The 23,014-nt window shown below is 48.5% G+C and overlaps 1 protein-coding gene across 4 annotated transcripts in view; it reads left to right on the forward strand.

The window, feature by feature from the left end:
* CACNA1B (calcium voltage-gated channel subunit alpha1 B) overlaps positions 1-21,083 on the forward strand; it is a 329,048-nt gene extending 307,965 nt beyond the window's left edge. For 3 of the 4 annotated variants that reach the window (XM_066562640.1, XM_066562638.1, XM_066562639.1), the window contains 9 exons: positions 1,571-1,678; positions 3,295-3,404; positions 4,489-4,616; positions 5,721-5,847; positions 7,177-7,287; positions 10,124-10,159; positions 12,446-12,653; positions 15,156-15,367; positions 17,037-21,083. In XM_066562640.1, coding sequence (XP_066418737.1) covers positions 1,571-1,678; positions 3,295-3,404; positions 4,489-4,616; positions 5,721-5,847; positions 7,177-7,287; positions 10,124-10,159; positions 12,446-12,653; positions 15,156-15,367; positions 17,037-17,567 — 1,571 coding nt within the window. In that variant the 3' untranslated portion in view covers positions 17,568-21,083. The remainder of the gene's footprint in view (positions 1-1,570; positions 1,679-3,294; positions 3,405-4,488; positions 4,617-5,720; positions 5,848-7,176; positions 7,288-10,123; positions 10,160-12,445; positions 12,654-15,155; positions 15,368-17,036) is intronic. The other variant, XM_066562637.1, reaches the window with a different exon arrangement.
* The last annotated feature ends 1,931 nt before the right edge of the window (positions 21,084-23,014 follow it).

A 23,014-nucleotide genomic window follows, 5' to 3' on the forward strand; every position in this document is an offset into this window, starting at 1 on the left:
GGCCTGGCTTTGGCCCTTGGACAGAGCTGCTGGGTTTGGCTCTGCTCTACCCTCAATTTGTGCCATTGCCAGGGGTTTTGGGAAGAGCTGGTGGGTTTGAAGAGGGTTTGTAATCAATCCATCCGGACACTGCTCAGTGCAGGGTGAACCTGGCCATGGCAGAGGCTTGGGTTAGAGCATCTTTAAGGTCTTTTCCAACCCAAACCGGTCTGTGGTTATAGGATTTTGTGATTTGTAGCCATGATATTTTATGGAAAATCCTTTCCTTAGGATTTTTTTTTCCTCCTGAGAAGCTGAGAGGCCTCAGGAACAAAATGTAACCAATGGTTATCTGCTGCTGTGGAATGCAACAGGTGCATCTGGGATTGGTCTCATGTGGTTGTTTCTAATTAATGGCCAATCACAGTCAGCTGGCTCAGACTCTCTGTCCCAGCCACAAGCCTTTGTTATCATTCCATTCTTTTTCTATTCTTAGCCAGCCTTTTGATGAAATCCTTTCTTTTATTCTTTTAGTATAGTTTTAATATAATATATATCATAAAATAATAAATCAGCCTTCTGAAACATGGAGTCAGATCCTCATCTCTTCCCTCATCCTGGGACCCCTGTGAACACCACCACAGTGATTCATGTCTGAGTCCTTTCCATCCCACCTGGGAGGTGCTGCTGCCTCCACAGACACTCCCCAATGGAAGAGGCACTTGCAGTTTAAGCATGGAATAAGTTTGAGCTCAAATTTAAGTCCCAGGTCAGTGCTCACTGTGAAAAACGCCAATCACTTGTTTTTAAAATTTTAAAAGTTTAATCGTAATAAAATGGTTATAAAAATAGTAATACAATTAGAGTAATAATAATTTGGACCATTTGAATTAGGACAATATGAGACAATAAATACAAAGAGTTATGGACAGTCCGGGTACCTTTTTCTGGGCAGCACGAGCCCGAAAAAAGGACCCACGTTAACAAAGGATTAACCCTTAAAAACAACAGCTTGTTGCATATTCATACACTTCATACATGATGCATAAATTCCATTCAAACACAGGATTCTGTCTGGTCATCGGTCAGCTTCTTCCTCTGAATCCTGACAGCACCTTTGAGGCAGGAAGAAGTTCATTTCTCCTGATAATGGGGCAATAAATTCTCTTTCTCTGAAAGATTCAGGTGTCCTGTGGCTGCTATCTCAGTGCGAGTCCTTTCTTTAAAAAAATATCCTACATAGCATAGTTTCTATTTTAACATTTTTTATAACCTAAAACTATATTTAACACAGTACTTAAGAGAATTAATACAGCATTACTTTCTAACACAACACATATAATATTCATTTTAATATTTGCAAAAAGCCAATCATAAAATACATGCATTTTTCACACTCAGGGTGCCCAGGGTGAGGCAAGGCTGCTCCTGCTGGGTTCCTGCACTTCTTTCATGGAGAATTCACAGATTCCCTGGGCAGGGAAGGGCTGTGCTGGCTCACCCCTCCCAAGGAATGGGAAAGGGGGATGCAAACAGTGGGATGTGCTCCAGGGCAGGGCTTCACTGCTCTCCTCTCCCTCCCTGGCTGCAGGAGGTGTGAAGCAGCACCAGTGTGATGCTGAGCTGAGGAAGGAGATCTCGCTGGTCTGGCCCAACCTATCCCAGAAGACTCTGGATTTGCTGGTGCCTCCTCACAAACGTAAGTGCTTCGAGCACTGGGTCCATCCCAGACACCCAGGAACCCCAGATTGGGTTTTTCCCTCCTTGCCTGCTCTGTACAACCCCAGATTGGGTTTTTCCCTCTCCATCTGCTCTATCCAACCCTAGATTAGGTTTCTCCCTCCTTGCCTGCTCTATCCAACCCCAGATTAGGTTCTTCCCTCCTCATTTGCCCTATCCAACCCTAGATTAGATTTCTTCTTCCTTGTCTGCTTTATCCAACCCTAGATTAGGTTTTTCCCTCTTCATCTTCTCTATCCAACCCCAGATTAGGTTTCTCCCTCCTTGTCTGCTCTATCCAACCCCAGATTAGGTTCTTCCCTCCTCATCTGCTCTATCCAACCCCAAAACAGGTTCTTCCCTCCTCACCTGCTCTGTCCCAAGCCCTGTCTGTGTCACCTGGAGGATGCAGCAGGGACACCCAGGGCAGCTGAGCTCCTTGGTCTGCCCTGGCTCTGTCACACAGGGACTGGGGGAGCTGAGCTCACCTCCAGGCAGCGACTTCATTGTGCTGCAGGAGATTTCCTGAGCACAGAAAAACCCAAATCCCAAACAGTGCCCAGAAGAGACCAATGCCCTGTGTGGCCTCTTCCAGAGCTCCTCCCCATTTCTGGCAGCCTCCAGCCTGTGCCTTGCAGGGTGGGAGAGCAATTTCTGCCATTTGAGCTCCAGAAAAACAGGGAGAAGGAAAGCTAAAGCTTGCTGAGGACTTAGGGAATCAGATGTGAGGTGTTTGGGGGTTAAAGGCCTTTGTGTTATTTGGTGATGTCCTGGGCAAAAGTACTGAGAAAATGGGAGTTTGCTGTTCTCTTGATTAGCTCTGGGTTCCTGATTAATGAGAAGCAGTGTGGAATAATAAAGGCATTGTTAATTAAGAAAAATGAGGGAGCTGAGGAGGTGCAGATCAGTGGGTAGTGACTGCTGAAGTCTTTCCCTCCCCTCCTCTCTTGATTCCTCTATCTCTGCTGCTCCAGTTTTTTCCATGGTGAGTGCTCCAGTGCTGGGCAGGGAATGGCTGTCCCATGGCTCTGAGGGTGAAAAAACCATCTGGAAAAATGAAATATTCCTTAAATGTATATCAGCCCTTTATACTCCACTCACTGTAATTCAGAGAAGCAGGGGTAAGGCTGCTGTATTGATAAAGGCTGGCTGGGGGGTCTGGGGTGAATTTAGGAATTCTCTCAGCAATGCTGACAATGCCACTGAGTTTTCCTACCTGGTTTTTCCTACACAATCCCTGTGTTTGCCAGAGAGCTCCAAACCAAGGAAAGGCAGCAACAGGCAAAGAGTTGAAGAATCTGTTGTAACATTTTCTTTTTTTTTTTTCCTTTCCCCTACTTTTCTGTGTCTGTTTTACCTCATTATTCTCATAAAATTTTATTTTATTCATAAAATAATTTATCATCATCATTTATATTATTTCTTATTCATAAAATAATTTATTAATAATAATTATAATTTATTTTATTACTAATTTTTTTCTCAAAATTTTTATGTTGCTTCCTCCCTCTCCCTGTTTTTCACCATTTTCTGTTTTTTTTCTTATTCCTGTCTTCTCTTCATCCTTGGAATGTCTCTGCTGTGTTGCTCTGGCAGCTGATGAAATGACTGTGGGGAAGGTCTACGCAGCTCTGATGATATTTGACTTCTACAAGCAGAATAAGAACAGCAGGGAGCAAGTCCAGCCCCCCGGGGGCCTGTGCCAGGTACAAAAAGGGGTTTTTCTCTCCTCCCTCTTGGGCAGCTTTAACAAGAATCACCAGCAGGATTCATCCAGAAGGCCTGGCTGCTCTTCCAGGCAGAGTTTCAAAATGCTGGCTCAAAAATGGAAATCTCTCCTGAAAGTCTCTGTAAAAAAGTACTTTAAAAAATTGTTGCAGTTGCCTTTTCCAGTAAAGAAAGATCTTTTCAAAAAAATGACAACTGATTTTTGAAATTCTAAATGCTGTGTTAAAAAGTGGCCTAGGGCACACCAAAAGATTTCCTTGGGAGACCAAAGAACTATTGAAAGCTGCTGGTAGTTTGGCTATAGAAGGCTTAAGTTATTTTTGAAAATAGGAATTATTCCAAGTCATTTTGGCTCTAATTTTTACAAATTCTAGAAAATATTTTCACACAACTGGCATTGAAAGCTCAATCGCTTCCAGAAGGACAAATACCTGTTGTTTTTAGGATGAGCATCCAGCTGATCTCCAGCACAGGGTGGAGATCTGTCCCACACCTGGATGGTTCCACCAGCTCCATCCAGAGCCATTGGAACTGTGCTGCCTCTCTGGCCACATCCAGGGGGAATTCCCTGCTGTGCTCTGGTGATGGGGAGAGCATTTAGGGGGAAAGAGGATTGCAGCAGGACTGGGGAGAACATTCAGAGGGAAGGGAAGAGCATTCAGAGGGAGGGGGGATAGCAGCAGGAGTTGGGAGAGCATTTAGAGGGAAGGGGGATTGCAGCAGGGCTGGGGAGAACATTTGGAAGGAGGGGGAGAACACTCAGAAGGAAGGGGGATTGCAGCAGGACTGGGGAGAGCATTTGGAAGGAGGGGGGATTGCAGCAGGGCTGGGGAGAGCTTTCAGAGGGAGGGGGGATTGCAGCAGGGCTGGGGAGAGCTTTTGGAAGGAGGGGGGATTGCAGCAGGGCTTGACTTGTACCAGGGGTCCCTCAGAGCCTCTCCCTGCTGTGGCCAGGCTGGCATGGCTTTCTGCTGTCCCAGGGTGGCAAAGTGGACTTTTCACAGAGTAGGGAAAGCCCTGCAGGCCATGCCAGCTCTGACACCCCTCCCTTGTGCTTGGCAGCCCGGGCCAGTGTCCCTGTTCCACCCCTTGAAGGCCACCCTGGAGCAGACGCAGCCCGCGGCCTTCAGCAACGCCAAGGCCTTCCTGCGCCAGAAGAGCTCGGCCTCCCTCAACAACGGGGGAGCCCTGTGAGTATCCCTGAGCCCTCCAGAGCCACCCTTGGGGTCACCCCTGAGCTACCCCACCTCAGAGTCACCCCTGAGCCCCTCCAGAGCCACCACACCTCGGGGTCACCTCTGAGTCCCCTCCAGAGCCACCCTTGGGGTCACCCCTGAGCCACCACACCTCGGGCTCACCCCTGAGCCCCTCCAGAGCCACCAAACCTTGGGCTCACCCCAGAGCCACCCACACCTCAGGGTCACCCCATCCACCACTGCTGCTCTGGTGACACTAAAGCCAGCAGCCCCTTCTCACCATGGCTGGGACAATTCCCATGGTGGCTCTGCTCCTGCTGTGGTTATCCCAGTGCTGGTGGCATTGGGATCTTTGTGTTTCCTTCATGAATCCTCACTGGGAGCTGCCCAGGGTGAGTTTGCTCACAGGAATTTGGGACCATTGCAAAACAACCAAACAAACCCCAGCAATGAGGTTTTGGGAGGCCAAAGATCCTTGGGAATAAATTCAGTCCTTGAGCTTGTGGCACTGGGCAGCAGCAAGTGCTTGCCACAGCACAATTTGTCTCTTTGGGGAAATGATCCCTTCATGGAGAGCTTTCCAAACACTCCTGGTGACAGTGATCCCTTATCAGTTCTCCATTTCCTGCTCTGCAGGTGATTTTCCTCTGGATCATGAGTGCTGTGGATTTTTAGTGACAGACAGCTGAGGTTTAAACATCCCAAATAATCCTGATGGGGAAACCAACACCAGACTCGACAGCTGAAGGGACTTCAGCATGGTTGAGGTGTTTGACTAATGTCCAGCTGGCTCTGCACACAAAATCAGCCTGAATTCCCAAATTCTTCATTGTCCATCAGGATTTAAGTGGCAGAAGTTGTTTTCCTTAATTATTGAACAAAAAAATCATGGTTGGTTTGATTTCCTTGTTCTCATGGGATCTTCAGGCTCTACAGGAGAATAACCCAGGGCACCTTAGAGCTTCATCAGCCATTGTGCCCATCCTGCAACTGATTTTCACACGTGAAACCCCAAAGGGCGCTCGAATTTGGTTTGCCAAATTTAGCAAAATCTCTTTGCAAAAGGATGAATCTTTTTCCGTCTTTTTCTTTGGACAGGCCACCCCCAGAGGGAGGGATCAGAGAGTCCAGTTCCTGGGGTACCCAGCGCACCCAGGATGTGTTTTATGAAACCAGGAGCCCGGCTTTTGAGCGAGGCCACTCCGAGGAGATCCCCATTGAGAGGGTGAGCAGATGGGGGAAAGGGGGAGGAGCAGGTTTTAGAGCTGTGGTAGAATTCAAGAAAATTTAGAAAATGGTTAGAAAAAGCAGGTGGAGACGGGGTGAGATGCAGGAGATTTTAGAGGTGTGGTAGAATTTAAGAAAATTTAGAAAATGGTTAGAAAAAGCAGGTGAAGATGGGGTGAGATGCAGGAGATTTTAGAGGTGTGGTAGAACTCCAGAAATTTAAGAAAATGTTTAGAATGTAAGAACTCCAGAATTTAAGAAAATATTTAGGTGAAGATTGGATGAGATGCAGGAAATTTTAGAAAATACTTAGAAAAAGCGGGTGAAGACAGGGTGAGGTGCAGGAGATTTTTAGAGCCGTGGTGGATTTTTAGAAGTTTTAGAAAGTGTTTAGAAAAAACAGGTGAAGGCAGGGGGACCTGCATTTAGCAGGAGATCTGTGCCTTGAGGGAAGCATTTTTGTGTCTCTTGTTTGCTTTTTTTCTCCATTGTGGAGAAATCCCAAACCTGGCAGGTCCCACAGCCAATCTGGATGTGCTTTTCCTGGGATTCTGTCTTGCTGCCATAGATTACCTCAGGCTTTCTCCTCCCATTTCCCAATCCCATTGTCCCAGCTCAGGTGAGGGGTTTGAATGCTCAGAATGACCTGAGGGGTTTCCAGGGTCACAGCTGGGGCTCCTGGCTGGTGGAACAGCTCATCCCACTGCTTGTGGGATGTCCTTGCTGAGGACAGAGTAACCTGGGCACTCCATGATGGGAATAAATCACATGGGACTCCATTTTCTTCATGGTGGGAAAAAAACCCCTTCTTTATTCATAGAACTCCTTTTTATGCAGTTTTGCAGACCTCATGTGTGACTCCCATTGGTCAGGAGCTTTCTTGCCAATCACTTTATTGGTCAGTAACAAGTTGTTATTCTGTATGGATTGGTCACTCCAATCCTTGATGTGTACGTGCAGGAAAAAGTTCTTTGTACAGATAGTTTTCATTTTTCTATCTAACAGTGTAAAAACTGTTATAAAACTGTATAAAAACAGTTTTAACCCAGGAACAGATTGTTATGCTAATGAACTGCTCACACCAGGATTGCTTTCACATGGGAGCTTGCACAGTGCTGGCTTGACTTAGAAGAAGTGACAGGCCAGCCAGAGCAGCTTGATTTTATATGGCTTTTCTTTAGAATTTTTCTACCTTACTGCAACACAGTTGCTGTCTTTGCCACACCAGCATCTCTTTCAAGTCAAATCAAACTTCCAAGAAGCTGATGGTGGCTTCAAAGCTGACAGTCCTGTTCTTGCTACTGAACCCATTCCATGTTTTGATCAGGTGGTAGAAATGAAGGAGATCAGCCCCACAGTTGCCAACGGAGAGCCCCAGCCAGGCCTGGAGAGCCAGGGCCGTGCAGCCTCCATGCCACGCCTGGCTGCTGAAACCCAGGTGAGAGGTGGGGATGTGATGGTGGGAGACTGGGAGCAGGCCAAGATCTCAGCATCTTCTCTCTGCTTGCCATGGGCTGGAGCTGGCTTGGGAATATTGGTGTTAAAAGATGTGGAAACAGGAATCCAGGCCTTGTGCTGGGATGGCAGGGGGGCTCCCTGCAGGGCATGGCCAGGAGTTCCCTGCAGGGTGTGCCAGTGATTCCCTGCAGGGTGTGCCCAGGATTCCCTGCAGGGTGTAGCTGGTGTCCCCTTCAGGGAATGGCAGTGATTCCCTGCAGGGTGTGGCCAGGATTCCCTGCAGTGATTCCCTGCAGGGTGTGGCTGGGATTCCCTGCAGTGATTCCCTGCAGGGTGTGGCTGGGATTCCCTGCAGTGATTCCCTGCAGGGTGTGTGGCAGTGATTCCCTGCAGGATGTGGCAGTGATTCCCTGCAGTGATTCCTTGCAGGGTGTGGCCAGGATTCCCTGCAGTGATTCCCTGCAGGGTGTGGCCGGGATTCCCTGCAAGGTGTGGCTGGGATTCCCTGCAGTGATTCCCTGCAAGGTGTGGCTGGGATTCCCTGCAGTGATTCCCTGCAGGGTGTGCCCAGGATTCCCTGCAGGGTGTGGCTGGGATTCCCTGCAGTGATTCCCTGCAGGGTGTGGCAGTGATTCCCTGCAAGGTGTGGCTGGGATTCCCTGCAGTGATTCCCTGCAAGGTGTGGCTGGGATTCCCTGCAGTGATTCCCTGCAGGGTGTGGCCGGGATTCCCTGCAAGGTGTGGCCGGGATTCCCTGCAGTGATTCCCTGCAGGGTGTGGCAGCTATCCTGTGCAGTCACAGCACTGTCCCCAGTTTTACCCCTCCTTGCTAGCAGCACAAAGCAGCCCAGGATGATCCTGCTGGCTGGGCCACCCAAGAGTGTCAGGGTCACTATTTGGGGACAAGACCATTTGCAGGCTGTGTTCCTGGAAGGCACATTTCCCATTACCTGTGTGTTGTCTATCCAGCCAGCCAAGCCGTGTTCCTGTGCCCCATCCTTACAAAAAGCTGCAGATGTGCTGTGACACACACAGGTGGATGCAGCAGGCACAGGGACTACCAGGGAGCTGCACTGGGACACTGACTGTGCTCCCTGTGTTTTCCTGTACTGTGACCTTGGCCACTAATTTGGTGTTGAGGATTTCCCTTGTTGATTTATTGAACTTATTTTTCAAAGAAATCTCCTCACTGGGGTTGACTTTCACAGCAGCTTGTGGGCACTGCTTAGTGTGTAGGATGTCACAGATCATTTTTGGCCATTTCACACGTTTGTTGCTGTTTGTTCCCAATGCTGCCCAGCCACCATCCTGTCTTCTCTGTCACAACATCTCACCACTCGTGTCCTGCCTCATTCCCAAGGCCTGATTCACACAGCCAGGAGGGAGCAGCCTGGCCTTGTATTGCCAGCAGGGGTCTGTGTACAAATCACAATCAGGACAGGACTGCTGGGAACGTGCCTTGAGCTGGTTTATTTTCCAGCATCAGTCTCATTCCATGGTGATGACAATGGGAAGATGCCACCAGCTCACATCCCAGGCAGCAGACAAAGAACTTCATGTTACAACTTCATAAATTTTTTGAGCAATCACACAAAGCAAAAGCACATTGACAGTAGTTCTATCCAACCACTATAAGCACACATACCTTTGGTTAAACAATGCTTATTTCAAATACAATACCTGCTTGTGAGCCTTAAAACACAATGCACAGAGCTCCATTATCAAGCTTCAAACTTCCTAATACCTCACTAGATAAACTTTTCTGTAGCTTAGGGAGTTATTTGTGTTAATATATATAAGCGTTAATACACAGACAATTGTTCTATTTGTTCCTGCTTTTCTACTTTTTAAATAATTTTTCTGCTGACCTATCTCATGGCTACTGCTTAGCTCTAATCACAGTTTTGCTGTCTCTGAGGCTGCCTTTTGCAGCTTTCCCAAAACCATCTGATTTTGTGGATTCCCACACCTTGGGCTGTTTCTGTGGCTCTCCCTGGGGAGCAGAATGTGAAGGATTTGCTGCACCCTAAAGTGAAACCCTGTGTTGTGCACACACAGCAATAGCTCCAACAGGTGGAATTGTTGTGCCAACATGCTGGAGGTGCCCCTTGCCAGCCAGAGGATTTCCCACATGGCTCCTGGCCTTTGTGTGAGCCCTGGGATTCTGAGAATTATCAGAAGCACTCCTCACTGTGCTTACTAAAAGCAACAGCTCACAAAGCAAAGCTTTCCCCTTCCCAGAAATTGTCCTTTATCCTAGACCACAGGCAGCCTCCTCCTTCCTTGGCAGTGCAGCTGGCAGAGCCTTCCCTTGGGGAGCTCCTCTCCATGGCAGTCAGAGTGTCCCTGACAGAAGCGTGCCTTGTGTCCCCAGGGTGTCACTGCCCCTCGTGCCACACCTGGGTGTGAATCAGGCCTGGAATATCAGATCTAACCTCATTTATAATACAATGTTCAGTGGTTGTAGCTTGGGTGAATAACTGATGTCCTTTCTGTGTGTGTCTCCCCCTCCACGCCCCCCACCTTCCCTCTCACATGCTGCTCTGCCCCTCCCCAAACTTTTGAGTTCTTTCTCTTATTTGCAACGCTTTCTGTTCCTGGATGCCTCCCTTTCTGTTTTTGCCTCTCTCTTTTTATGTCCCACTTATTTAACAAAACCCCTCCTCCTGTGTTTCCACCCTCCCTCTTTGCTGTCCTGCCCTCATCACCTCCCTCCCTGGTCGTCATGGTGTCTGCTGCACATCTGATGTCTGACACTGGCTGTACTGTGGGGCTGCTTCCAATAATGTCCCTCACCTTGTCCGAATTGTTTGCAGAGGAGCAAAGCACGGTCACCTGGGAGTTACCTGGCAGTATGTAGTTTGCACTAAATTGTATCCTATTAAATTCACCTTAAGAATTAATTAACCTTCCTTTAACCCTTGACTTTTCTCCCCTCTCATCTGGAGTCGCTCAGGCACAGCCGCTCTCTCTCTCTCCTCACTTTTCCCTCTGTCCTGGTCGCACGCTGCTCGTTCTGCTAGCAGGGCTTGGCTGGGTGGTTTGCTTTTTGGTTTTTGTATTTGTTTGTTTTCATGCCTCATTGCTCAGGAATTTAGGCAGTGAAAACCGTCGGGTTGGTAATGAAGAAGCAATTAGGAGCTCTCTGCAGGGGTGCATGCAGTCTCCCGAGGCTTTTTGGGAGCCTGTGCCTCCCATAACAAGAGCCTTGCCAGGATTTATGGAAAAAGGATTGATTGCTTTGCCACTGATTCGTGTCAGTGAGAATTCTGTCCTTGGAATAAGTGTGGAAGCAGGACCAAAGCCCAAAAAGAAGTGTTCGTTTCTTGTCAATCTATGTGGGGTTTTTTGGTGGTGGTGGTGGGGTTTTTTTTTTGGTTTTGTTTTTTTTGGGTTTGTTTTGGGGTTTTTGTCGTTGTTTTTGTTTTGGCTTTGGTTTTGTTTGTTTTTCTGTTGCTTTCTTTCTGGCAGCCCTGTATGGATTTTGAAAATCTGGATGTGTTTTTTAGTGGGAAATATTTCACTTCTCACATTTTTGCCCATCAGACTGTTGAGTTTACAGTCCCCTGCTTTCCCCCAGCTGCAGGCTCAGCACTAAACAAGGACAGACACAAAGCTCCTGAGTATAATTTCTTGTCCACACAAATGAAGGCCATGAGAGGTGACACTAAAGCAGCACAACGTGGTCCTGCTGATGGAATTGGTGCTTCCAGGGCCCCACCAAAAGCTGTGCTGGACTCCCTCATCCCAGCCTTGTGCCTCTGATAAATCTTCCAGCACCAGGATCCCAACTGCCCTTCAGTGGGAAGCACCAAAATGTGGGTAACTGCCCAGTGGTGCCTTTACACCCAGGATAATCTGCCCTCAAGGGGAGGAAGAGTGGTTTTTCCACTCAAAATAACGAGCAGAGCTATGAAACAATTGGCCTTGCCTTGGGTAAATATCACAAGGGAAGCAGAGATCTGGATTTTGGGATAAGCAAACAAAAGAGAGCAGACAGGAAAAATAATACAGAGCTCTTAGGAAAGGTTACAGTGAGCAGAGTAAATGTTCCCTTAGAACTGGTGTTGGAGGGAGTTATTGGATTGGGAATTCAAACAAGTGTAAGGCTGAGGGACTGGGGAACATCCTGAATTTTACTGTCAAGCTGGAGCACTGTGCTCTGAGATCTCTCCTCTGGCACATGGCTGGGGTGCAGTGACAGACCCAGGGAAGCATCCAGAGGATGGATGAGCTGTTGTCTCCACACAGAGCCAGCCAAAGGCCAGCAGAGAAGGAAATGTGGGAATTGTCCCTGTTTTCTGAGCTTTATCCCAGAGCAGAGGCTGTGACAGGAGCTGTCCTGCAGGACACTTGTCTGGGGCTCTGCAAAACCTTTGTAAGGTTTTGTACCCAAAGGGAAGGGAGCAGGGTCTGGAGCTGCCCCTGGCACAGAAGGGGTGTCCAGCAATGCTGTTGCAGCTCTCAGTGCCCAGATGTTTGGACACAAATGTTTTAAAAACAGCAATAGCAAACACAGGTATTCCTTTCTGGAGATGTCATGGTAGGATTGCAGGATGTACCCACTATCCTTGCCCCAGGCAAAGGGCTTCAGGGAGTGATGGTGGGACAAGAGAGGTTTGAATGTTTGATGGGAGTTGTGTTCACTGCAGGGAGATAGAAGGAATCTCCTGGTGGCTTGGCCTGTACCTCCCCTGATTCCTGATTTTTCTTCCCCTCTGTGTGGTGGTGCTCAGCAACGCTACCTGCTTTCCTCTTTGGAGCTGCTTTGGGATGCAGGCCCTGGAGCAGCTGTGGGTGCCCCTGGTGTTGGAGAATTCCCCTTGTGAGGTGCTTGGCTGCTGCTCTGCCCCGTGTCCCTGCTGAGCTCTCCGCTGGGTGTGCTGTGCAGTGCTGCCTGTGTGTGATCCCCATGGATTGGCACTGGGAGCTCCCATTCCCTCCCCAAATTGCACACTCAGTCCACATCCCACAAACCCTCCTGCCCGCTCCATTTGTCTCCAATTAACCATTTCTCTCCTCGCCCTCCTTGCCCCTTTCTCTGGCTGTTTAACCCCCTCCATGCAGGGAAGCAGGCAGCCGAGCGGGGCGCGGCGCCTTCCCTCACTCCGCTCCGTGTCCCTCCGTGTTCCCCGCAGCCCATCCCGGACACGAGCCCCATGAAGCGCTCGGTCTCCACGCTGGCCCCGCAGCGCCCTCACGCCATGCACCTCTACGAGTACTCCCTGGAGCGCATGCCACCAGAGCAGGGCCACCACCACCACCACCACCGCTGCCACCGGCGCAAAGACAAGAAGCAGAAGTCCTTGGATAGGGCCGCCCATCGCATGGCTGATGGACAAGCTGGTGAGTGCTTGGCTGTTGCCCTGATTTTTTAAGATTTTTCTAAGCCTTCTGATGTTTACATTCTTGTAGCAAACTGTCTTGGTTTGGAAAGACAGGAGTCTGCTAAGGAAGGCAGGAGCCTCCCCTGAAATGGAGAATGTAAACCCTCCCGACCCCTCCCAATTGCTATAAATTTTAAATTAAGGGGCTCTCAGGAAAAAAATATGGGAGCAGGAAATAACAGTCCTTTAATAGGGAAAAGAAAAAAAAAAAGGATAAAATCAACAATGCAGTACACTAGAACAACACTGCCAGAGTCATAACCCAGCCTGACACCCTGTGGGTCAGGGTGTTGGTGGCAGTCCCATTGGAAATGTGGCTCAGCCCTCCTGCAGTGTCAGGGGTGGTTCTGCTGGAGCAGGGATCCTGTAGAGAAGGATGGATTCTGCCTCTGAAGATCTAGTGGAAGAAGAGGCAGCTGCTGTTCCTCTGGGCAATCCCGTGGAGAAGCCGTGCTGGTGTCTCCAAACCTCTGGATTATATCTGGGTAGGAATGCTTGGCTCCTCCCTCTGGGCTCACATCTCCCAATGGGATGTTATAGTTCTTATCAGCCATGCAGGGACATTCAATGGCTGTTATCAGCAGATGTCCCCTCCCAGGGGGTGTGAATGTGGTCACTCAAAGAGAGAGATCAGGCAAACTGCCCACTTGACAAAGGTGATCTGCCATACAGATGGCAATTGAAAACATCTTGCATTGCAATCTGGAACACAAACTTTCTTGTTGAGAAGGATGAAAGTTTGACAAGAAAGTCTCACAGATATGTGTGCTTAGCAGAAAGATTTTCAAATGTAGAGTCTGATGAAGGAATAGAGATGGAAGCAAGTTTTGATCTAGAAGAAAAGAATTGCTGAGCCAGTCTCACTGGATAACCAAGGAGGCAAAGGCTGTGTTAGTTAGAAGGGGTTTTATGGCTTAGAGCAAAGGATAAACCAACACCAAACAAGAAGATGTTTTTACCAAGCAGAAAGAGAGCACAGGCAAACAAGGCAGCAAAGTTGCAAGTAGAAAAAAGGTCTCAGAATTTTCCACTGCAAGAAAACTGAAAAACAACTTCTGGCTTAAACTGTAATGTACTGACTTTGAGTGATGGGAGAATAGTGACATGAATATGGTAATTACAGTAGTTATGATAGGCTGTAGATAATAGTTAAGGTATAGATTGGTTCTGCTGTATGAAGATGCACAGCAAAGAAAAGTCTATAATGCATTGTGACCAGAAGAAAAGTCTAGAATGCATTGTAACCAAAACCAAAGGGTCTCCAGGCCTGCCTGCAGCTGGAGCTGACAGCTGTGGGCACAGCTCTGTCACCCATGACCCTGGGCTGCTGTAACCTCTTGGATGGAATAAACTGCATTTTGAATAGCTGCCTGGAGTCCTGCAATCCCTCATTTCAGCTTTTACACTTCTCACACACTTTCTGTGAATAACTCATTGTTTTGCATTCTTTTATGGAGGAGGAGAAATTTGATGGACTGTTGGTTTGTCCAGTGTCATTGGAGGGGTGGCACTGTCACCCTCCAATCCACTGTCACTTTTGGAAATCTATAAATGTTGGAGTCAGAAGATAAACTTCCCTTTTTTCACCTTGAGAGCAGTGGTGTGTGCGCTCGTGTTGTTTCGTCTCCTATAGTGACACTTTGCCAACAAGGATTTGTCCCTGGGAGGTCAGCAAGGAGATGTACATCCCCTGTCTCTGTCCCTTCTGGTGGGATTTGGGGTCCTGATTGTGTGGAAGAACCTCCCCACCCCACACACTGATTTATTAAAAAAATATGGATATTGATCTAGTACCAATATCCAACTGTGACAGACAAAAACTCTCTAACAATTTAGAGTTAGAAAGTGTATGTTTATTGTGGGATAGCTCCCAAATACACACTGCAATTTACAGGTGATAACAGAGTCCTTTTATCTGTGCAAGTATTGAATACCCAGAATACAAATGCATATTCATAACTCTGGTACATCCCATTCCCCACTTCCCATGGTAATTAGTTCAAAAGCCATTAAGCATGTGCAGTTTGTTCCTTGAAATGGGTCTGTGGTCCCTTTCATGGGGAGGGGCCCCAAAAGGAGGAAGGAAATGAAGTCTTCCTTGTTCTGTCCTTTCTACCTTTTCAATGCAAACATGACAAATGAACCCTTGGTAGAACTCCCATTCCCCACCTTTAATTGGTTTCAGAACAGAGGAGGCTACAATTGTCTTATGTTCCTAAAAGCTATTTATCAGTTTCTATATTCTTCATGATAAACCCAGCTAATCAAACATTGTGTTCACAAGCAATCAATTATTAGTTAACTACTTACTCTTAACTTCATCAAGGTCTACCCATTTATTTTAATTAACTCCAATAAAACTTATCTCTAACTAAAATCTTAGCTCCTCTAAAATTTCTAAATTCCTTAAAGTTTATGTCTCAACACGCTGGTGACCCCCTACCCAACGTTCTCCTTTCAGTAGCCCAGTCTGGAGAGTCTTCTTCCAAGGACAAGAAGCAGGAGCGTGGTCGCTCCCAGGAGAGGAAGCAGCACTCCTCCTCCTCCTCCGAAAAGCAGCGCTTCTACTCCTGTGACCGCTACGGCAGCCGGGACCGTGCCCAGCCCAAATCTGCTGACCAGAGCAGGCCCACCTCGCCCAACGGGGGCCCAGAGCACGGCCCACACAGACAGGTGAGGAGAGGCAGGGTGGGGAAACAGCCCTGAGCTCTGCCAGGGGGTTGTGCACCTTTTCCATGTTTTGTTTAAATTAGAGGAGGTGGAAAGGGCAAGGAAGGTCAGGCAGTTGCAGATAAAGCCATTGAGGTCCTGCTCTTGGGGCCTCATACCAAGGTTGGAAAAATCCTCCGAGTCCAAGCTGTGCCCAATCCCACCTTGTCACTGGCCCACAGTGGTGGGCTGTCCAGGCCTTCCTTGGACACCTCTGGGGCTGGGGACTGCAAACCTCCCTGGGCAGCCCCTTCCAATGCCTGTCCACCCTTTCCAGGAAGAAATTCCTCCTGATGTCCAACCTGAACCTCCCCTGGCACAACTTGAGGCTGTTTGCTCTTGTCCTGTTTCCTCTTACATGGGAGCAGAGCCTGACCCCCACCTGGCTCCATGCTTCTGTCAGGGAGTTGGAGAAAACAAAAGGATCCTCCCTGAGCTTCCTTTTCTCCAGGCTAAATTTAGTTCTCCTTTCTTTTGTAATTGTGAGGTGCTCAGGTCCTTGGGAGAAGCTGAGCAGCTTCCCCTGGATGCTGGAATATTCCTGGTCACTGGGAGAGCCAGGCAGGGCAGAACAAGCAGTGACTGACAGCCTGATGAGTTGATAGGAAGGAAAAAGTGCTCTTTTAAAATTAAAGGTCTGGTCTCAAAATGTTAGGTTGGGAAAGGCTGAGGGATTGTTCAATGCACTCACGTCCTGCCTTGGGAGAATGTAAACAGAAATGGGAAGACAGGCCCTTTCCTTTCACTCGTGGCATTTGTGTAAATTACTGCAGCTTAGTTCACTCTCACAAGGCATTATTAGTAACCCAGGAAGCTGCCAGACCCTTCTACCACTCCAAAATCAAATGTGTAATATTAAAGAGGAGAATGTGAACGCATTTCTGTTAAAGGGACTTGTTAAAGCCTGTCCAAAAAGCTTTTGGTTATTTTTTCAGAAATTGGCTATTTAATCCAAAGGTACTTCATTTCCAACCTGCAAAAAACAGTCACTCAGATCCTCCTTCCATGCAGAATCCATAATAATAATAATAACGACCCATAATCCAGTTCTGGCAACAGCAATAGATTAATGGGGTCCTAAAATGGTTTGATTTGGAGGGGACCTTAATGCTCATCTCTTTCCAACCCCCTCCTGTGGGCAGGGTCATCTCCCACAAACCCAGAATGCACAATTGTAGGGTGAAGTTCTGCACAAACCCACCCCAAAGCAAAACTGTAAAAAAATCAACAATAATTCATAAAAATCCCCAATAACTCAGGTTTTTGAGCTGCTCCCAGGCCAGGTAAGGCGCATGTCAAGCCCTGTATGCTGTGGGTGCCTCCCCTGGGCAGTGTCCCCTCTGTTGGAGCCATGTGCCAGTTTGCGTCCTACCGATGCTCTGCCCCTCTCTGTTCCTACTGCTCCCAGACTTGAACTCTCCAGCTCTTCACATCTCGTGTTGAATTATCTCTCGAGAACCTCCCGCCCCAACTGTGCTTGTCTAAACTCTCTCTTTTTTTGCTTTTCTTTCCTCTTGTGACTCGTCTCCGCCTTCTGTTGCTTCTCCTTCTGTTTGATACCTGCCTGCTTTGTGTTTGTCTGGTGTTTCCCTTTTTTTATTTTTTGATTTGCTCTGTTCCAATTTTGATGTAGGGCAGTGGTTCAGTTAATGGGAGCCCCTTGCTGTCGACATCTGGTGCTAGTACCCCCTGCCGGGGTCGGAGGCAGCTCCCACAGACTCCACTGACCCCACGCCCCAGCATCACTTACAAGACCGCTAACTCCTCGCCCGTGCACTTCACCACTTTCCAAACCCCCACGTTCTCCCCGGGCCGCCTGAGCCGCGGGCTGTCCGAGCACAACGCGCTGCTGCGGGGGGAGCAGCAGCCGCCCCCGCCCGCCGTGGCCCGCATCGGCTCCGACCCCTACCTGGGCCACCGCGACGATGCCGCCGCCGACAGCCCGCAGCGCGCCGCGCCGGAGGACACGCTCACCTTCGAGGAGGCTGTGGCCACCAACTCGGGCCGCTCCTCAAGGACTTCCTACGTCTCCTCCCTGACCTCGCAGTCACACCAAATCCGCCGGGTGCCCAACGGGTACCACTACACGCTGGGGCTCAGCACGGGCCCCGGCGCCAGAGGACGCAGTTACTACCACGAAGCCGATGAGGATGACTGGTGCTAGCGGCTCGGCGGAACCCTGCGAGGTGTGCGTGCTTAATAAGGATGAGTTTTATCATCTGGAGGGCTGGGAGCTCCCGTGGGGGCCCGGGGCCAGAGGCAGCCGGCGGGGCAGCCCTGAGGACTGCTCAGCGCCCGGGGCCGGAGATGCCCCTGCAGCCTCTCTCTCCTCTGTTGTTCTTTATTTTTTTCCTTTTTGATTTGTTTTTGTTTTGCACTAGACAGATGGAGGAAGAAGGCTCCCTCCTTCTGGGGAAGGCAGCGGGAGGAGCACATCCCTCACTGCCCCCTCCCCACTGCCTTGTCTAGTCCCGAGACACGCACCAGGCGCCAACCCGGCCACGGAAGCGAGGAGCTGGGAGAAGAGCGATCCTCACCTTCCACGGTGGAAAAGCAGAACTGTGGGTCCTTCTCATGATTGGCGCAGTTTTGTTGGGCTATTTCTTAATTAATTTACCATCATAATTCCCCCCTGCCACGGTGGGAGCCGGGGGTCACAAAGGGACTCGCGCGAACAACTCTCGCCCCCCGCGTTTTGTCTCGTTGAGCGCTGAGAAGGAAGAGATGCACCCAAGAAACTGGGAGAGGAGAAACACAGCCCAGAACAAAGGACAGTCCTTTGGGACTTGATGTTCAGCCACTGCAATCCTTTAGGGCAGAGCTGGTGCCACCCCCGAGCTGACCCTGCTGTGACACCACTGCCCTGGGGGTCTCTTAACGTCACTCACCACATTGGGTCCTTCACACTGACACACGGTAAAGCCACAAGAGAGCTCCTTTGTAAGGACTGTTTCCTTGCTGCTGAGACTTTTCAATCCATCCCTCTCTCCTGTTGACTGCAACACACCCTCACTGTTTTGTCTTGTTTACAATATAAGCTTGATTTAGCAAAAAACAACTTAAAAAAAAAAAGTCCACAAAAAAAAGAACAACCCAAACAAAAAGAGGAAAAAAAAAGCGTAGGGTTGAGAAGAAGAAATGTTATTGGTTTTATATCAAGCTATTAGATAGAACTTTAACTTTTCATTGTGTGCATTTTTGTAAATTGTACAGTAAAAAAAACCAAAAAAAAAAAAAAGAAAAAAAATTTCCTCTTTCTGTAGAGAATTAGTCCAATTGTCATTCCAGGTCCCACCGTTTCTACCGAATGCTCCAGTTGTTCACTACTAAGTGCCTAACCTTTGAAATCTTTCACAGTGACGATGCAACCTCTTGCTTCGAGGCATCAGAGCTTGGGCGAGCGTGGGGAGGGCAGAGGGTGTGGGGCCGAGCAGCCGGAGCCTGGAGGGGCCCTGGGGTCACTGTGCCCCAGGCTGGGAGCTTCCAGTGGGGAAGGCAAATGTGCTTTGGGCTTGGTTTGGGTTTGGTTGGCCTTTTATTTTATTTTATTTTATTTTTGGTTAGAATATATAAATAGAAATATATATATATAGATATACTTTTATGGGTGAGAGGGGAGTGATTGCAGCAAACAAAGCCGGCCTTGTCTCATTGCCCAGTGGAGGAAATGCAGGTGGGAAAGGGCAGCATCTGCAGGGGTGTTCCTGCAGGAGGAGCAGCATCTCCCACAGGCCAGCTGAGAGAGCTCTGGCTGTGCATCACTGGTGTGGAGGGCAGTTGGAATGAGTTGTTTTTATTGCCTGATAGGAGAAGGTTAAAAAAAAGTGATGATAATAATAATAATAATAATAATCCAAACCTCTAACTCTGATTCTCAGGGATGAGATTTCTGCGTTCTTGCAACGACTCTTGTGTTGGCTGGTTTCTTTCTTTTGTGCCCGTGTGGATTCCTGCACTGTGAGCCTGGGATAAGGGCAAACCTGTTGTGCTGGCGGGGAGGGAGGCTGGGGGCAAAGCCTGGCCAGGACCTCCTGCCCAGGGCTCTGCTGAGCCCTTGTAGGGCTGGTTCGGGGCACAGGGCAGCCAGAGGACGTGGAGAGGTTAAAAGGTGAAAGGAGGAAGGGTGGGAGGTGCTGGGCACATCCCTAAAGACGCCGCTAGGAAAGAGGATAGGGTTGGAGAGGTGAATTTTTTCAGAGGATCTACCAAGCCCCAGACCTGTGGAACTTCTCCAGATGCAGTGGTCGTGTGGGGTGGGTGGAAATCCCACTGGCCCTGGTGATCTGTTCTGTCCCTGGGTTGCTTGGAGGGGATCAGATGCCACCAAAACGCTCAGGAGGTCTCATGCTCTCAGCAAAGTCTGTCAGCCTCAGGCAGGAGCAGTCTGCTCTAGGGTGGTTCTTCACATCTCCTGTAGCTCTTCTCTTGAGGAAACTCAACCCGGTTTTGTTCCCTCCGGTGTTTTGTTTTAATTTCGTTCTGTTCAGTAGCAATCTCTGGCCGATCTCATCCCTGGATTCTGCTAAAGGATAACTCCTGTCTGTATCTCTGTCTCTGTACTCGTGTGCACTCGGAATAAAGGCAGTGTGGTAGCCAGAGGTCACGGCTGGCATTCCTGGCATTCCCAAACGGAGGGCTATGCAACCAGATGACACGTCCGGACACACACCCACCCCACCACCACTCCAAGACCTTCATCCATCTGTAGCTTTAGCTGCTGGATTTTCCTGTTTCAGGCTTCAGCACGATTGTGACCAAATGTTTTATACATTTTCCTGAAATGAAGGCACAAACACTTTATTTGAAATTTTCCAAGGGAACGTTCCTATTTTACTCCAGGAAGTCGAGGGGAAGGGACAACAACATCTCTCTGCCCATGCATGCAAACACTGTACCCACACTGGAAAGCAACAGAGATGTCTTTCTGTACGGAATAATTCTGTCTTTTCCCCCTTTTCCTCTCCCATTTTCCATCCCCAACCCCACAGCCCTGCACTAACACAGCTTTGGGTCATCCCAATTCATAGGCAGAACACGAAGAAGAATCTCAAGTTGTCCAAATCCTCCACCCGCCTTGTAGGGGTCGATGACAGTGACAGACAAGCCTGACCACAATTATCCATAACCCTTTCCTGACATTTTTTTACAGCCTCTCTGCTGTCTCTCCATCTTTCCAAGAATCCTCATAGTGAGTTGCCAAACTTGAATTGCACCGATCAGTTTTCTGCATCCAGAACCAGTCTCGTAGTGGCTGTACTTTGAATAAGTAATGTTTGCATGTAATATATATACATATATACATATCTATAAAAAGTATGTGCATGGAAAATGTTTATCTTCGTACTTTTTTGATACAATGTATTCATCAGTTGTTAATTTTTAATTATATTTGATATAAATTTGGGGGTTTGTTGCAAAACTTTATATTTAAAAAACAGTGTGAAAAACGATCAAAGTTCCAACCATGCAACACAAGTGGAACTTTACCCAAAAAAAAATAAGGGAGAAAAAAATTGAGAAAAAAAAAAGGTTCTGTGATTGCCTAGTTTGCTGCCTGAGTAATATTTATCAGCCAAACTTTGAATTCTGCAGTTGTTTCTACAATTCCATTTTGTATGAAGCAAAGTCCTTGAATTAAAATAAAAACTTAGCAAAAAAAAACCAACCTGAGCAATTCCCAGACGGTGTGTGCGGTGTGCCTGCTGAGCGGGAGGCGCCGAGGGCTGGCTCCGAGGGCCTGCCCACCTCCAGGAGTGACAGCCCGGGAGAAACTGCATCCCAAACTGGGATTTTGCAAGGAATTGACCACGTCTGTGGGGTTTTTTTTGTCCATAGAGGCTTCACAGATGCTTGGTTTGAGTAGGAAGCTGTTTGGAAATTTGTGGTGTGGATCCAGCATGGAGATGGCAGTTCCTGGAGTCCAACAGGCAGCAGAACTGTAGTTGAGGGTTAAAATCTCCCAGCAGTGATTGATTCCTGCCAGGTTTTTAACAGAGGGATGTTTCTCCGGTAAAATGCTGGCACAGGCTGCCCAGAGAAGCTGTGGATGCCCCATCCCTGGAAATATTCCAGGTGAGGTTGGAAGTGGCTCTGGACAAGCTGAAGGTGCCCCTGCTCATCCCAGAAGGGTTGGACTCAAGGATCTTTAAAAGGTCTAACCCTAAACCCACCCCAGCCTATCCAATGTGCTGGGTGTGTGGCTTCCTTTGGCTCTAACCCTGACTGAACCCTGGCCCCACTCCCTGCAGGTGTTCCTGGGGCTCCCTCAGAAATCAGCAGCCTGAGCGCTTGGATTGGTGTCAGAGTCTGTCATGTGCTCAGGCCCTGCCGTAGCACCTGGAGAAAACAGAGTTAATCTTACTCATACTTGTGGAATTAATTGGAAGTTGGTACTTCCAAGGCTTGCACTGAGCAGAAAAACCCAAGGGCTGTTGGGACAGAAGGAAAGAACTTCTCATTTCTCTGGATAACTGGAGAATCCCCCTCATTCCTTTCCAGGGGCAGAAATCCACTGTGTTCCTCCTTCATGGGGTCTTCTGATGTCACACAACACCAAGGACTCTCCAGAAATTCTTGGATGCTGTAGAGCACTTTTTAGAGCACAAGGTCTTGAGTCTTCTTCTCTCTTGTTGCAACTTTTCTGTGATGAGACCACCCAAGGTCCCGCCTGAGATTTGGTGTGGAATGAAAGGAAAAGGTCCTCAAGCCCCTGATCTCCCGGTCAGGCTGGAGCTTAGGAAGGAGATGTTTGGTTTGAGGTCACAGTTCATGGTTAGCAAGGTTTGGGGCAGGAGAACTTTCCATGGCTTGCAGCCTGGTCTGTGCAGGGTTTGGGGTTCTTGGCTGGATGACACTGAAGAGTAGGATTTTTATTAAGTTTTTGAAATATCCCAAATAAACTTGAAATGGAGATTTCTGAGCAGGGTCCAAGGGAAGGTTTGAAGTGGAGGATTTGGGAATCAGTGTGGATCAGTGTCCACCCCAACCACTGAGGATACCCTGCAAGATTTGCTTCACCACAACCACCTGGGGAGCTGGAATCTGCCTGGGGAGCAGCTGAGCAACCTCTCCCCTTCACACCTGGATCACAGAGACCTCCAAACCCACTTTACAACCCTGTATGAGTTTTTAAATCCTAAAAGCCTTTTGGTGACTCTCTGCCCTTTTAAAGTATTTCTTTTCCTTTCTTTCTCCTTATTCCACTTGTGTTCTTTGGGTGCAAGGCAGCAATGAACCCATCAGCTTCTCCAGGGCCTGCTTGGGCCCTGGGCTGAGGAGCTGGAGCAGGCAGGATCCCTGATCCCACACTCCCACGCCTGAGATGCTGGAGGTGGAACCTCTGGGTTTGAGTTCAGCTAAATCCCAAAAATGGCTTTATTTTTGTTTTTCATCCCATTCCTGGTGGAACATTTTGCTGTCAGGGTGTTTGCCCCCCCAGGGGCACATCTTTCTAGCAGAGACCACACGATTTCCATTCCCTTCCTTCCCTGTGGATAAAACCTGGATCAGCTTTTCTGAGACCAGCACCCCACACCCGGTTGTGCCATTAGGGGGTAGCATTTTCAGGCTTTTTCTACTATCTAGGGAAACAGAAAAAAATTGAAAACCACT

The sequence above is a fragment of the Molothrus aeneus genome, chromosome 19 (genome assembly GCF_037042795.1).
Source record: "Molothrus aeneus isolate 106 chromosome 19, BPBGC_Maene_1.0, whole genome shotgun sequence".
Classification (NCBI taxonomy): domain Eukaryota; kingdom Metazoa; phylum Chordata; class Aves; order Passeriformes; family Icteridae; genus Molothrus; species Molothrus aeneus.